This window comes from Centruroides vittatus, unplaced genomic scaffold (assembly GCF_030686945.1).
Source record: "Centruroides vittatus isolate TY-2023 unplaced genomic scaffold, ASM3068694v2 scaffold_1172, whole genome shotgun sequence".
Taxonomy (NCBI): Eukaryota; Metazoa; Arthropoda; class Arachnida; order Scorpiones; family Buthidae; genus Centruroides; species Centruroides vittatus.
The window spans coordinates 1,497,461-1,512,868 of NW_027122672.1; the positions used below are offsets into that span (position 1 = coordinate 1,497,461).

Sequence of the window (15,408 nt, forward strand, 5' to 3'; positions counted from 1 at the left end):
TAAATAACAAATTATCATATAAATTAAACGAAAACGAAAATTTTTACGCATGAAGTAGCCGAGAACCGAACCCGCGTTTACTGCTGCGTTCTGTTATGGAGGGTTCAGTTCTAAAATAACTGTGTCCAAATTAAAATTTCTTTTGTTACCTTCGTTGTATTTAAGTTATTTTGAATTTTTCTGCATTTTCTGTTTGGAAATATGATGCATTAAATATACATAGCACCCGTTAGTTTATTTTTTGATTTATTTTTTTGCGGTTTACCACAGCGAAATAATTATCTTATTTAACACGATGTACTGGCAAATCGCATGCCTTTAATCGGCCACAATTATGCCCATTTTGGTAGATCTGTCCCACAATAAGATCGACCATGAAGTGCGAGGGTGGGGAACAATGCCCGATCCGTACTTTCCATGATGTACTGTATGCTGAAGGTCTGAACTGGATTCGAACCCGGATCACCTATCGCAATAGGCTATATATGTCATTCGGCAAATATTTTTTAATTTTAAAAGAATAGCTTTATGTAACTCATATATTTGTAGTTTCTTATTGAAAATCTCCTTAAAAAATATACAAATAATTATTAAAACATAAAAAAATAACAATACATTTTATCGCGTTTAACCGCTACTCGCAAATATTTATCTACGTTAGACGGAATTTATATCTTGAACTTAAAATATCGTGATAAATATATATATATATATACTTTTTAATATACAGCGTGTTAAAAAATTATTTATTTATTATAACTTCATTTTTTTTACAAAATTTTAAAAGTTTTCCATTAACTAAATCACATAAATGCATTTGTGTAGATAATCCCCAGAAATTCACCGATAAAGATAATTTTTTAATAACTTATCAATCGATAAAAGCAAAAATCGAATAGAAAAAAATTATCGAAAATGGTTTCCCATCAATTAAAAAAAAATTGCATTAAGATAAAAGTTTTAAAAAATCATTTAATATTATTAAAAATTAGAATCGATATCTATGCATTATTACAAAATTAATTTCAATTTAAAAAAATATATATCATTAAATTTAAAACATGAAATTATTTTAACTTTTATGCTACTAATTAATAAAAAAATAAATTAATTTAAAACAAAAATTATACAAATGAAACAATTCTTTTAGCAAACGATCAAATAATTCTAATATCGTCTGTTCGATTCTGATTGGTCGATTTTGAAATTCAAAATGGACGTTAGCTTAATTAAGACCATTTTCTTTAGGTCTTATCGTTTGGTTATGAAATAAATTAATTTAGATATAAAAACGTTGCCAAAGCTTTCAAGTAAGTAAAGTTTATATTTTGATTATGAATTCTTTAAGTGATTCACTTAAATTTCTATTTAAAACTAACAACAATGTCTACCATTCAAAAACAGGGGAGGAAAAATTTTTCTTTAGAATTATACGCAATAATGTTAATTAAATAATTTAAAGTTATATTATTATTTAATAAAAAATTAAATTTTTAATTATTCAGTTAAAAAATGTTCAACAATGAGTTGCGTAACTTTCCCGGCGAAAAATATTTGTTTAATATTTTAAAAATTATGTGGCGCCATCTGTTATGGGATTTTATTAAAAGAAATAACTTTTATGTTAATAATCATAATAAAAAGGCAAATGGCTTAATTTTAAGAGTAGAGATTAGTTTTTATTTGGAAAACTAAAAATTTCATAACTTTGAAGCTTTTTCAGATATGGCTTAAGCTTCAGAGTGTGGAAAATTGTCCCCAAAATGCTAATATCTATACACACAGTAATAAAACCTCAACTTGTTTTTTTCATTTCTCAACGTTTTAAGGTCCCGAGTCAAAAAATGTAAAACTTGGAAAAATCATTTTTTCACCTAACTTTCCCTCTATTATGTAACAGGCGGAAAGTAAAAAATCATTAGAGACACCCAACAAAAATGTCTAAAAATGAATTAAATACAGTTTTATTTTTCTCTATACTAACAGTAATTTGACTAACAAAATATATATAGAGAAAACTCGTGAAACAGTATACTTAATACTTATAAATCAAAACAACAACAGAACCATTAAGTTACAATTGAAAGGCCTAGCGCAACATTAGTTTAATCCTCTCCCATTTTGAAATTTTGTTAACAGTGCCATTAAATATACTGTCTCTAAATAATATGAAAGGTTACTAGAGTTCCATTTAAGTATTGTCGGAGAGAAAAAAATATAACTGAGAAAAACTAGCGTACACTACTTTACTGTACAATATCTTAACTTTAAAAAAAAAGAGGGTTAGACCACTGTTGCACTCAGCCTTTCAATTATATAAACAATGATTTTAATCTCAAAATCATTGTTTATTGTAAATTAAACTTCAGAAAGTTTTAATTAGTATTATATGTTATACAAATAAGCTAAAAAAATTAATATTAATCATTTATTTAAAATTGCCATCCCAGTTGACAGAAAATAAAGCAAAATACTTTTATTTTTACAGGAAATAACTGTGATTAAAGTAATTAGAAGAAAAAATAATTATATCTACGTAAGTAAAACAATTTTTTTAAGTTTTAATTTATTTTATAGGTATTTGGATTTTAAAAATAAGATTTACAGTTTGAATGCTATTTGTTTATTATATTTAATTTTATCTGTCTTGAGCTATTTGCACACAATTTACTGTATAATTTTTGAATTTTTATGTTTTTGTGAATTGATCGCATCTCCGAAGGAATCAAACTTCCTGAAAATTTTTTATTTTTTCACAAATATTAAAGATTAGTATATTTAATAATATTAGCGACATTTTCTGTATTACAAATAATATGCTACATTCAAATCAGTTTTCATAAAGATTTCAAGAAAGTTATTGTAATTAATATTTTAAGATTTATAATAAAAACATTTCCTTGAAAAGGTAAGATATTCAATTGAAATTTGCTTTTAAAATATCAAATACGAATATGAATTTTAAATTCATGTGAAAGAAAATACAAATTTAAATCTGCTTAGGAAATTAGAATATATATTATATGATAAAATTTGTATTCCTGGGAAGTGTTACATCTGGACAAAATTCAACCTGCTGAATTCTAACTTTTAAATCGGAATAAAATTATTAAAAATATTGCTATTGGTTTTCATTTGAACTTTTTATATATTTATCCGTGGAAATTTTTAAAAAATAGATTGGAGTTTAGTAACGGAGAAAAGCATTAACTTAAAAAAAAAAAAAGTTAAAATTATATTTTATCATAATCCATTCGATCATTTCGAATTGAAATAAAGAAGAATTTCTTAAATCATTTTCACATTTGCACCTTTGAATGCCATTAAATAACACGTTTAATGTAGTAATACATAAAATCTTTAATAGATTATCAGTATCATTAATCTTTCATTCTTTTAAACTAATCGTTTTTAATATTTAAAATTATTATTAAAGATTTAATAAAAAAAAACTTTAACTGATATTCTACGCTCTGAAAATAGAATATGACTTTTTTTCTGACTTAAATTACAAAAATTCTGATTAAATTAAGAACAAAGTTCATTTTTAGTATGTGCATGATATTAAGCTTTTTCCCAAATATAACTTCTGTGAGGGGACGAAAATAGTTGATTTAACTTATTTGAATTTTTGCATTATTTGTAAAACGCTGAGAACATTTTTTTCCCTCTACTTAAAATGGAAATTTAAGCACTACATTATCTATTCGAATCTGTTCAATACTAAAATTAGTCTATGTTTTATCATCTCAATGCATCTTTTCGAATATTCTAACTTAATCAGTGTTTAAAACAAATGCATTGAGTATTGATATAAACAATATCGCATAATTATTTTCTTAAATGATTATTTTATAAAAATTACGGAAATTTTTATGCAAAACTATAGCTTATCGGGGAATTGCTAAGAAATAAAAATATGAAATAAACTTGTAAATTTGCTTGATAATTAAATTTTATTCGGGAATTAATGTTTACACTAATGAAAACATTAGTGTTTTTATTTTTTAAATCTAAAAATTAAATATTTTCTGATAAATTGTAAAAATAATAATTATAAAAAGCTATACAGGTATAGTCTAGATAGATTTTTTTCTATCAGAATGTTACTAGAAATTAGTTATTGGCATATCTAATATTAATTCGAAAAAATATCGCGTGATGCAACAGGAGATGTAGTAACAAAGATATATTTAAATTTAACAATAATAATTGAATAATAAAAGTATTATTAGCTTTTTTCAGTGATAATATGAGAAACTATAGCGATAGTTATGACAGTGATGCAGCTTTGAATTGGATACGGATTCCTCGTTTGTTTTATTTAAAAAAATATCTAACATGAGGTAAAATGAGTTAGAATTAGATTACATCATTAATTATAAAAGAAACAAAATTCTAAGATAATTTATATAGAGTAACGGTCTTTTATTTCTTATTGTTACATTTATTTATTTATTTTATAAATTGAGTTATGTTTTATAGTTTCAAACTTTGTTAGAGATGGAAAATATTTAAACCAATGAGTTCGATATAAATATATGATTTATTAATCACACATTCTATACTAAATGCCTCTTTTCTCTAGAAAATATTGTTCACTTTTCTTAAAGCATTACGAACAAAAACGAAAATAAAAAATAGTTCTCGTGAAAAGAGAAAGATACGCTATACTTATAAACACATTAAAGAAAACGTCGCTAGAAATGAAACGATTAGAAAGTAAATAGCAAAAATATTAAGGTAAAAACAAAAAATCGTTATTAAATTCCGATAAAGAAAATAAAAGAAAAAAAACTGAAGTTTTTACTTTAGAGAAAGATTGTTTGTCTTGTAGAAGCAAAGATGTAGATTGGGTCCAGTATTCACAATACAAAACATTAGCCCTTCGGGATTGTTTCGGAAATTGTCCTTTTTTTTATACCAAAATTGTCAATGTAATTCTTATATATAGCGACATATACACACATACATCCAAGCAATCAATGAAACTTATCTGAAGAAGAGAACAAGTTTCAAAAATTAAAGAATTATCTTCTACATTAAATAAATGTTTTATTATTGCCAAGATGACTATTACTATTTCTATGCGATTAAAACATACGTGAAAAGTAATGCTTAATTTTATTAGGAATCTCAATGATAATGAAGTTTTGAACTTCATTATCATTGAAATTCCTAATAAAATAAACATTAACTAAACTTTATTGCTACTATTTTCCCTGCTTTCCGTAAAACAAATTCTCTTCCTCTTAGATTAAGCTATATTTTCGTTCTTTTTGACAGGATTTATTTTCATATTAAATTTTATAAATGTGCGACGTAAAAGCTTATCTATTTAGATATAAATGGTTCATGAAATGCTACTTCAATATATTTAATACCCAATACGTTAATCTGATAGCCTGATAAGTTGATAAGTTTGAATCCGATCTGGATCCTCGTCATTTTTCTTTGATAATTCGGGTCGCGGCTTGGTTTCCACCTTTCATTCATGCGAATCGACTCTATTACGGATTAGATCATAGTAATAAACAATTGAGGCCGTCTATACAGAGGCTTCTAGTGTGCTGGAACCTTGTATAAGCAAATCGTAATCATAATTCTCAACAACATATTACAAAAAAGTGAATTGAAAGTAATTTATATTTAAATTTCATTCAAAATATGCTAAGTATGACATGGGTAATCTCAGTCTTTTATGAAGCACATTACGGTGGCAGTTTCGTGAGTGGAAAATATAAATATTGCCTATGAACCGTTGCATCGATGTTCAAGAAATGTGACGTAAAGAATAAGAAAAAAATGGATAAACAATAAAATTAGTATTTGGAAAACTAAAGTATATATTCAAATTTAAAAAAATATATATATTAGACAGATCACATTAAGATTATTTGAGAAATATGCGAAATATTTCAACAAACATATAGATTTTCATTTTAAAACATATAAAACTTACCGATGACAAGAAGCACTCGGTGTAGAGTTTGCACTCTCTTCGAAATGGCAGCTTCCTCTTCTGTCATCTCTAGATCTAGGTAAAGTCATGATCAAAAACGGTCCCATGGGATAATCCGTTTTTAAACCTGGAGGAGTTTGAGTATAATATTCGGGTGGGTATATAGTAGATACTTGACCGTTGCTTTGGCCTTTGCATTGATTTCTCTTTCTTCTACATCGCTTGATACCAATGTAAAATAATATCATCGGAATTGCAATAGTCACACAGATAACACCCGTGATTAGTAAAGATTTGTTTGCTCCAAAAATTGCTCCACACACTAACAATATCACTCCAACTAGGAAAAGAAGTACGATTGATATCAGCCATGCTCTTAAAAGAGTGGCGCGAAAGTTCATTTTACCCATTGCCGAGGATTGTCAGAGAATGTGGATTCCAAAATATAAAATCACTCTACTCTCATCCAAATTCATCGTGATACGCTAAAATCGAAATTAGATTATGTTAAGAATTTATTCTCTTAGTTTAAACTGAATTACTTCTTAAAAATCTAATAACATCCGCTATATTAAATTAAATTTTAGATTTATGCAATTTATAAACAGAATTCCAAAATAATCATGAAGGAAAATTACAATCAATATGTATAAATGTAAATAAAATTACATCCCGTACTTTGTAAACAAAATTTGAATTCTACTGGTACAAATATACAGTAGCAAATTACCATATATTATTTAAATTATATTTGCTTTAAATAATACAAATAGAATTTTAAAAAAATTGGAATCGTTTACAAATATGACTTTTATTCTTCTTTATATCCTGAAATTACTGATGTAAAAACATAAATCAACTATCAAAATAGCTAAAAATTTTTACTGGTAGTAATATATTTCGAAGATAATAATCTATACTTTATCTAAAAGCGAAATTACACGAATTGGTTTTCTGCATGTCCTACAGGATCATCATCTTATGAGTAAAGTTCAGTGACTCGAAAATCATAACTGCGCCACGCAAATGCAGATAGCGTGCCACAAATGCAATTTGGAGTTATGTCACTGAAATAGTTTTCTCGTCCTGCCATAAATTTTTTTTTTATTACTACACAGAGTTTGCTTACTATGAAGTGAAAGTTTGATCTTCCGTTTTTATATGGTTTTGGCATTTTACGAGGGCATTTGTAGTGCTAACCTGTGGGAACTTGAGTGAGACTAACGACTATACCGAGAGCGTATCAGTTCAAAAAAGAAATTATAAGTAATTTCAACGAAATTCTGGCTTAACTAGAATTTTTATATAATGGGATCTATTGTACTTCGTCAGTTTTGTCTTGGGATTTAAAATTAATATAATTGTTTTATTGAATGCCTATCATTTTAGATACTAACATCGTTTATTTTTATAAATGTATTTGTATTCGCTACTTGTTTTCCTATATATGTTCTGTTTTCCTGTTTGAAAAATCTAGCAGTGTAATAATTCTAAAATATATATTTATTAAACGAAGATTTATGTTTCTCTGAACTTGAAAAAAAAACCGCTTTTTATCATACTAGGATCTATACAGAGAATAAGTAATGATGATTTATAGCACAGAAAATCGAAGAAAAATGTCCTACACTTCAATAATTTAGTGCAGTAAAATTTAAAAATTTTCCTTTAAGTGTTCTAACTTATTAAATACGCATTTTAAAACCTTTCTACTACAAAATAAACATAAATTTCTGTTAACTTAAGAAAACTTTTTCCTCATTACAAAGTCTGTCCTAATATTTGCTAGTCATATACAGAAAACAAAGTAATATAAATATCGATAGTAAGTTTATATTTTTATTGCATATTTTCGAATTTATTCTTCCCAAGATTCATATTAAAAAAAGTGTAACAAATTTTTGACTAAAATCGAAAATCTGATGACAGACAACACCGATCTCTGTCAGCTTTTCATCGAAATAGTCTTTACAAACAGAAAATTACAAAATTTTGATGAATTACTGCGAATAGATACAATCTGTAAAATTACAGACCACACCCGAATTCCAATAGTGGATAACGGCTTCTATATTACTTGTGTGGCTTTATTAACTTAAAATACATTCGCACGAAGCTTGCCAAAATTTTAATATATTTTTCTTGAATTTTAAGAGAGACGTTCTCCGACGAGTTGGGATTAAACACGTTCTATAAAGTCTATAATTAGTAGTTTGGAAAAAGTGGTAAATAGTGTTTCGCTACGCCAGTATTTACAGCATAAACCATTTAAATTTTTCTTTCTTTCTCCTATTCTTCGTTCGGGGAGAAGAAAAAATTCTTCATTTTAACACACTGTTGCGTGATTCAAGGTCGTAATAACTACCGAAAGGAGGAACAGTATGAATAATTTTAGGAGTTAGACAAATTATTTAACAAAAATTAAATATAACAATCTCGATACGAAAAATATTAATTTCCAAAAATATAAATAAATAAAACAGATAAACAACTATGATTTATACGTTATTTTCTCGCTCCTTAAAGATTTCTTGCGTAATTTTTCCTGTAAAATTATTTTAGGTTCTTTAAAAGTAGAAAGTTCTCTCTTTAAGTGGATTATACTCATCGTGTTACTTCCTCAAAGGGCTTCAGTTATTCGCATATAGTTGTCGTCGAGTTTGTACCTATATTTTTCTTTGTATATCTTTCCGCAATGAGCATTTCCGCCAAGCAATTAGTAACTATACAATAGCTTCGTTCTAATTGGGGAAAACACCGACATTTTTGGAATTTCATACTAGAATCGTTTTGTATGATTGGCCAGAAAGGAAGTACCAGTTAAAAACTGAGACAGTGGAGGGTGTGGTTCAGTGGTCAAACTGAATAGTTAAGACCGGACGTTGACAGAATCGAAGGCTTGTTTCCGTCGCTAACAGAGCGGGAAAGACTTATCGATAACCTTGTTGAGTTTCGAGTTCAACCTCAGGTCTACTTTAGATAACTGACCTACTCTTTATCTCATTTTTACGAATTTAATTCTTAAGTTTCATTAATCCGGAAAATAAGCCAGGAGTGAAGATCTTAATCCTCTTCACGCATCGCTTCTTCCGCATAAGCCAGATTGAATTAATTATCTGAGATATGAGATGTCAGCTGCCCGACTTAGAGCTTTTCATTAATTTGAATAGATACCGGAAGCAACCTATACGCTTACATTTAAAAAAAGGCTTTAAATTTTAAATTTTTAAACATTACACGAAAAATTACACAATGGATTTTGGTACAAGTTATTATTATACAAAATGCATATTTGTGCAAAATTAACTTTGCTAACACATCAGTAAAATTATTATTATTATTATTATTTTAAATAAATTCTATTTATTTTTCAAGGTTATTTGCTCAAGTTCGAAGCACGAGGTAAAGTTCGCTTTACAGGAGTCAATTTTCAATATTTAATATTTGCAAAAATAAAAACCCTCGTATTAACAGACGCATCGACTGTAAAATATCTTCATTTGCGTAAATTTATTCATTAATTAATTTGATAAATTATTAAATGGCCTTCGACGTATTATAAATGTTTACAGAAAATGCTCTTAAATTAACGACAGCTCGACGTACGATAAATATTTGTACTATCAACAAATCTTTTTAGGAACTAGCTTTAAAATAGAGAAAATTTAGCTACTATTTCGAATTTCCTACCGTATACAAATCATTTAATTTTATAATAGTGTTCGCCAGCTGCGACCATATAAAGTTAAATATATAATTATAAATAACATATTACGAAACTATCGAAAAACTTTTACCTGTATCCTTTATCGCTTCAACTATATTTTCTATACATTTCCTTAATTACATATGTAGAAAGTTGATAATAAGACGACTGGTAACTGGCAAGCAGGTAGGCAGCTGTAGATAGGTGCAGCACCTGAGCACGCAGTATGAGATCGACGTTAACCGAATATACAACGCATGCTTGGTGAGAATCGCTTGGATTGATCCACTGAGAAGAGGTAAAGCGCACTACGTTTGAATCAGTAACGTGACGTGATTCTGCACAATTAAGATCCTAAAGTCAGCGGCAATTGGGACGATTGAAAATTTACATTAGCTGTAACACCCAGTCGCTGACTAATTATAAAGAAGTCGACTGCTATGATTAACGCCAGGAAATTAAATTCATATAAATCGCATAAATTCGTTCTAACAGGCTGCATTAAATAATTTAACTTATTTCGATAGCAGTTTTCTCTCTGTGTACAGAAAAAAAAGAGATTAAATTTTTAAATTATTTATTTTTTTTAAACTCGTTAACTTCGCAAATTGCCATTTGCTTTTAAATATATTGATGCGACGAAAATTTCATTACGATTATATTCGACTGTATAATCTACTTCATAATAAAATGACTCATTACTTTATCCATTAAATCATTTATGTTTCGGAAGTTTAGCTGTATTAATCGTGCTAGACAGCTTATTCTCTCTTAACTGTTCAGTTATATGGAATATAATTATGAGTCGAATAGATGCCACAAATAGCATTTGCTAAAATAATTACTAAAGTTTAGCTAATAACTTTGTTCTTGGTCGAAATATTTGAAGTGTCTTTTTGCTCATTACACAGATACGCAAAGTCATATTTTCACAGTTGTCAGCTCTTTAGAAGAATGGGTGCGGTTTCGTCACACCCAGTTTCTTCACATCTTTTGACATAGATGGGGTGGAGAGATATCTAGATACAAATATTTAGGAGTATTGGCATTTCATCCCTTCTTTAAAAGCTATTAAAGATAAAGGTACTTTTATTAATTATTTTATGTATTAAAAAAATTGTTTCGATTACTCCTTTTTCTAAGAAAGCGCCTGCCCCATTATCGACTATCAAATGGGAGAATGACCTAATCTTCACCTAGTGAGGTGACGTCATTGCACTCGACCCCATGGTTCGATTTTCTATCGGTTGTTATAGCAACTCTTTTATAACCAACAACAACAGGATTCTTTTTTGACGAAATTTTTAACCAAGAGTTATGAAGTAGAGGATAGTGGAACTAATTTCTTAACGAGTGGCGAAACAATGGAAATGTATTCGTTGTTTGCTAGAAAAAAATCCGGCAATAGAATGACAAAATTGATGAATTATGTCATAATGATCGGATATGCCAAAATAGAAAAGCCAGAGATTGATATTCCGATTTCTACGAAAAAACACAATTTAGAAAAACAGAAATGACCTTAACAAATACGCAATTAAATATTTCCACGATGTTAGGTTTGAATGGAGATCCGAAGATGAAGGTTATATCAATACAGATACGCCCGGATCTCATAAAACAAGAATTCCAAGATAGGGAGGAGAAATGTACTCAACTATAAATCTAAATCTAATTATTACATATTATAAATTAGAAGTTTCGTATGTGCATTATTAATTTCAATTTTTAATGTAAGAGGAAAATAATTCGATTGAGGAAATATTGCAATTTTCGAAATGTATACATGTATTCACCCGTGCATCATATACAAGTCACATCATAAAATTAATGTGATACTGCCGCTAAATGAAGCCATAAAATAATGAAAAACAAATTAATTTGGCTTCCAACATGTGTGTTGTTCTCTACACATTTTCAATACAGAAAATCTTATAATTGAGAATTTATATATGAATTTAAATACATTCAAAACAATCCCTTCATTTTAAATTCTATTGCATAAAAAGATTAATACTCTCACTTCTAAACACTTTAAAAATTCGTACTGAAATTTAAATCTTTAAAATATAAAATTTTAAACATTTCAGATAGCTAAATTGATCTAAGGGATTTCTGCTGTCCATTTTATTCTAGCAATGTGTAAGAGGGAAAGATCATAAATCTAGATACTTTTGTGCATCATTTGCTGAAAGGTTTTTCCTGTAATGTTATTGATTGTATCATGCTATGTACAAAATTCGGCTATGTATAAATGAGTAGGCTATAAAAGTATTTCTTAGAAAAGTTTGTAATATGTATTTATACTTTTAAGTTTTACCCGTTTTACAAATATCATACTTCTCATAAAAATTATTAAAATAGTTTGTACACACAATAATAATAGAGAAGAAATTTTAATATTTCTATTAAAATTATAAACTTTTATTTTATTACTACAATAAAATTAATAAATTAAATATATGCCAGTATAATTAATAACAGTCTTAATTGGAAACATATGCAATTATTATGTTTCCTTTCTTTTCTCTATTTTTTAATATGTGAGTGATAAGTGATAGACTAAAAACTGCTCAATAACTGAAATGCTTTGCTTCTATACCTTTAGAATCGTTTTCAATTATACAATTTAAAATTGTTAAACTGTCAATTCAGAAAACAAACCAGCAACTTATTTCTCAAGAAATTATTAAATCTCATTCTTACTTACATGCAGCTATTTACTTTATAAAAACACATTATTTTTGATTCTTACATGCTTCTTCATTCCAAATTATGCATAGTTTTCCCAGAATCAAAAATTCTAAGTGATATATAAAGAGAAAAATTGAAGAATCAATATATTAAAGTAAAATCATTTAAATAAATGTAAATTATTATATTATTTTTCACTTATTTATGATATAACGTTTAAATTAATACTTGTTTTGTAACGAATGATTAAAAACAAAAGCAGTTTGTATAAAACATGTTTATTTTTATCAAGAGAAATAACACAAAATAAATTTCTTAAACAAACAGTTTCATAAAATATAAACAGTATCAAAAGATATTTTAATTTTTTTAAAATATAATCTATCAAATTAAAGAAACTGGTGAATATTTAATTTCAATTCATATTTTCAAACAAATATGAATATACAGATATGTGTGGTTAATTATTATTGCATCTTACCATAATTGCTTGTTTAAACTAATATTTTTAAATATTTTAAAAATCCATGCAATTATATATTTTCATCTTAAAATGTATTTTTTAAAATACAGGGCTATGAAATCACAGCTGTGGAGTTGGAGTTGAAATCAGTTCTGGAGTTCAACTCATATTATTTATATTACAATTTAAATTTATTACATCTTAAAATTTCTTATTTCACAGAAAACAACTTTATTAACTTATTTTTTCAGGTTATATTTTATATCCAAACAATTCTTTAATCTTGAAAAGTAAGAGAACTGATAGAGAAAGATGTTCCTGATTTTCTTTTATAGTTTCTTTCTGTTATATCCTATTACTTTAAAAGTTTATAATGCTTTAATAACAATATACACTTGCTGTTCTTATTTTCTAAGTTTTGTCTCTTCTTTGAGCTTTATGCCTACCTAATGTTTGTAATTTCTTTAATAAATAATATAAAAAATGGCACAGCTATAGGTTTTAGACTCAAACTTTAACAGGTTATAGTTCTAAAAAATAGTCTAATTATTCATGATGACAGCAATCAAATGCCTTGTATATTGTATGCTTTCAATTGATATAAAAAGTATATAATTAGTGTATTTATTATTTAGTTTGTATGTATAATGTTATATAAATAATGGAATCAGAGTCAGAGGTGCCATAAAACAGGAGTTGAAGCATTTGTTTATCAACTCTACAGCCTTGTTAAAATATCTTGTTCTTAATTCATATATTTAAGAAAATATATTATATATAAATAAGATGAAAAATTGACAAAATATTCTATTTTGATTTTATTCATAATTGTATATTATCTCTAATATTCACAAAAATAAATTTTAGGTTTAATATACATAAAGTTTGTTTTTCTATTTAATTTATTTAAAATAAACCATATATCATTATTTTAACTAAATTAGCATTTTAGTTAATGAGCTTACTCAGGTTAAAATTATTTAGAACATTTCATTTTCATTGTAAATGTTATACTAATATTTACAATATAAATGAAACCTAAATTGTATTCAATTGTTCTTTTCTTTAGAATTCATTTCATTTTATTGCTTTGGTTTTTATGATTTACAAAACCTTAATGTTTAAGGATATTAAAATGAAAACAAAATTTATATTTTTTGATATTTAAGTGTAAAATATCATATTAATAAATAATATTTTGAAAAAAGAAAAAAACTACTACTGAATATTATCTATATTAAAAATAATATCTTAAGTTTCAATAAATTATTTCAAATCAAAAATGATTTGATTTTAATATAAAAACTCATTTTTATCACCTATACTAAATAATAAGAAAAAGAAAATCATAAATTACTACTTATATTATACCAATATGGTATAAAAATATAATACATTAATGTCTGAGAGCAGACAATTTGTCCAAATTACATATTTACACAGCCATGTATATCCCATTTTGAATGTGTTTTTATGAAATTTATATCAAAACTTCCATATCAAATTCAAATATACAAATGATAGCAAAGTGAATATTTGTCATCTGTAAAAGTTTGGTTTTATAATATTTTGATTGAATTTCTCTTCCTTTAGTTTAAGTCAATGCAGAAAGAAACATTTGAGAAGATTGTCTTACTTGTATAATGACATATACAATAACCTGATTCAATTAGTGTTGCTAAATGATCCTCCAGATTATTTAACCTAATAAATAATCTGCCAGATCATTTTGTAATTATCTTACTTGTAGTTAAGAATTCTCTCTGTGTGTTATTCTTTTTTTTATAAAATTTTTAAAGAAAGATGAAACTCAATCTACAATAGCTGTTTACATAACAAAAGAAAAATAAACTTAAATTTACTATCATGTTTTTCCATAAAATGCAGCAACCGCAGCATCTTCATGGGGACAAGTAATTAGAACATCACGAAATTTATCAAGTAGAGTATGAAGTTGTGATCTTCGTACATTTTCGTAATACATAATTTCTTCTAAATGATGACCTCCTCTAAAATATCTACATAATCTGAAATATATATTAATATTATATTAATATATATAATAATTACATAATATCTGTTAAAAGACTATTTTGAAAATTAATAAATAATATTTTACCGCGCAAAAAGTTTCAGATCATCAATGTTGTTAGCTGATGGAACCGACAATATACTCTCTCTTTCTGATGGTGAGAGACCACACAATAGCATGATCTCTGTTTTCTCGTGACATGAAAGATCTTCTTCTGATCCACCTTTTGAAGATATTTCTGAAATTGGCGTTCGCTGATTGGGACTTGTTGTCAGTGACTCTTCACTAGGAACTAATTAGGATAAATTTGACAAATTGAAAAAGAGTTTTTTCTTTATGTTTATGAATTATTCATGAAAATACTAATATCTTTATCTAACATAGTGTAATAAAATTAAATTCACAGAAGATTATCATCATAATTAAGAAATTTGATAAGAATTATAGTAAAACCATCTTAATGATTTAAAAAACTTGATACTGTAGGGGAATGAATTCAAATATATTTGAACAAATTGACTTAGTTTATATAATCTGTTCTTAAAGTTTAA

At 26.6% G+C, this 15,408-nt stretch overlaps 1 protein-coding gene and 1 long non-coding RNA gene across 5 annotated transcripts in view; one reads left to right on the forward strand and one right to left on the reverse strand.

Annotated features, from left to right (window-relative positions):
- The first annotated feature begins 1,117 nt into the window (after positions 1 to 1,117).
- Positions 1,118 to 10,247, forward strand: LOC136986791 (uncharacterized). 2 transcript variants are annotated; one of them, XR_010882529.1, is made up of 4 exons: positions 1,118 to 1,310; positions 2,489 to 2,536; positions 9,338 to 9,447; positions 9,535 to 10,247. It is a non-coding gene; the product is annotated as an uncharacterized lncRNA (long non-coding RNA). The 2 variants fall into 2 exon arrangements; XR_010882528.1 differs by having other exon boundaries at positions 9,338 to 10,247.
- Nprl3 (GATOR complex protein Nprl3) overlaps positions 6,323 to 15,408 on the reverse strand; it is a 45,564-nt gene continuing 36,478 nt past the window's right edge. For 2 of the 3 annotated variants that reach the window (XM_067284380.1, XM_067284378.1), the window contains 2 exons: positions 14,945 to 15,149; positions 12,699 to 14,852 (listed from right to left, as the gene is read on the reverse strand). In XM_067284380.1, the coding sequence (XP_067140481.1) occupies positions 14,690 to 14,852; positions 14,945 to 15,149 (368 nt within the window). In that variant the 3' untranslated portion in view covers positions 12,699 to 14,689. Of the gene's footprint in view, positions 6,448 to 12,698; positions 14,853 to 14,944; positions 15,150 to 15,408 lie in introns of those variants that run through there. The other variant, XM_067284379.1, reaches the window with a different exon arrangement.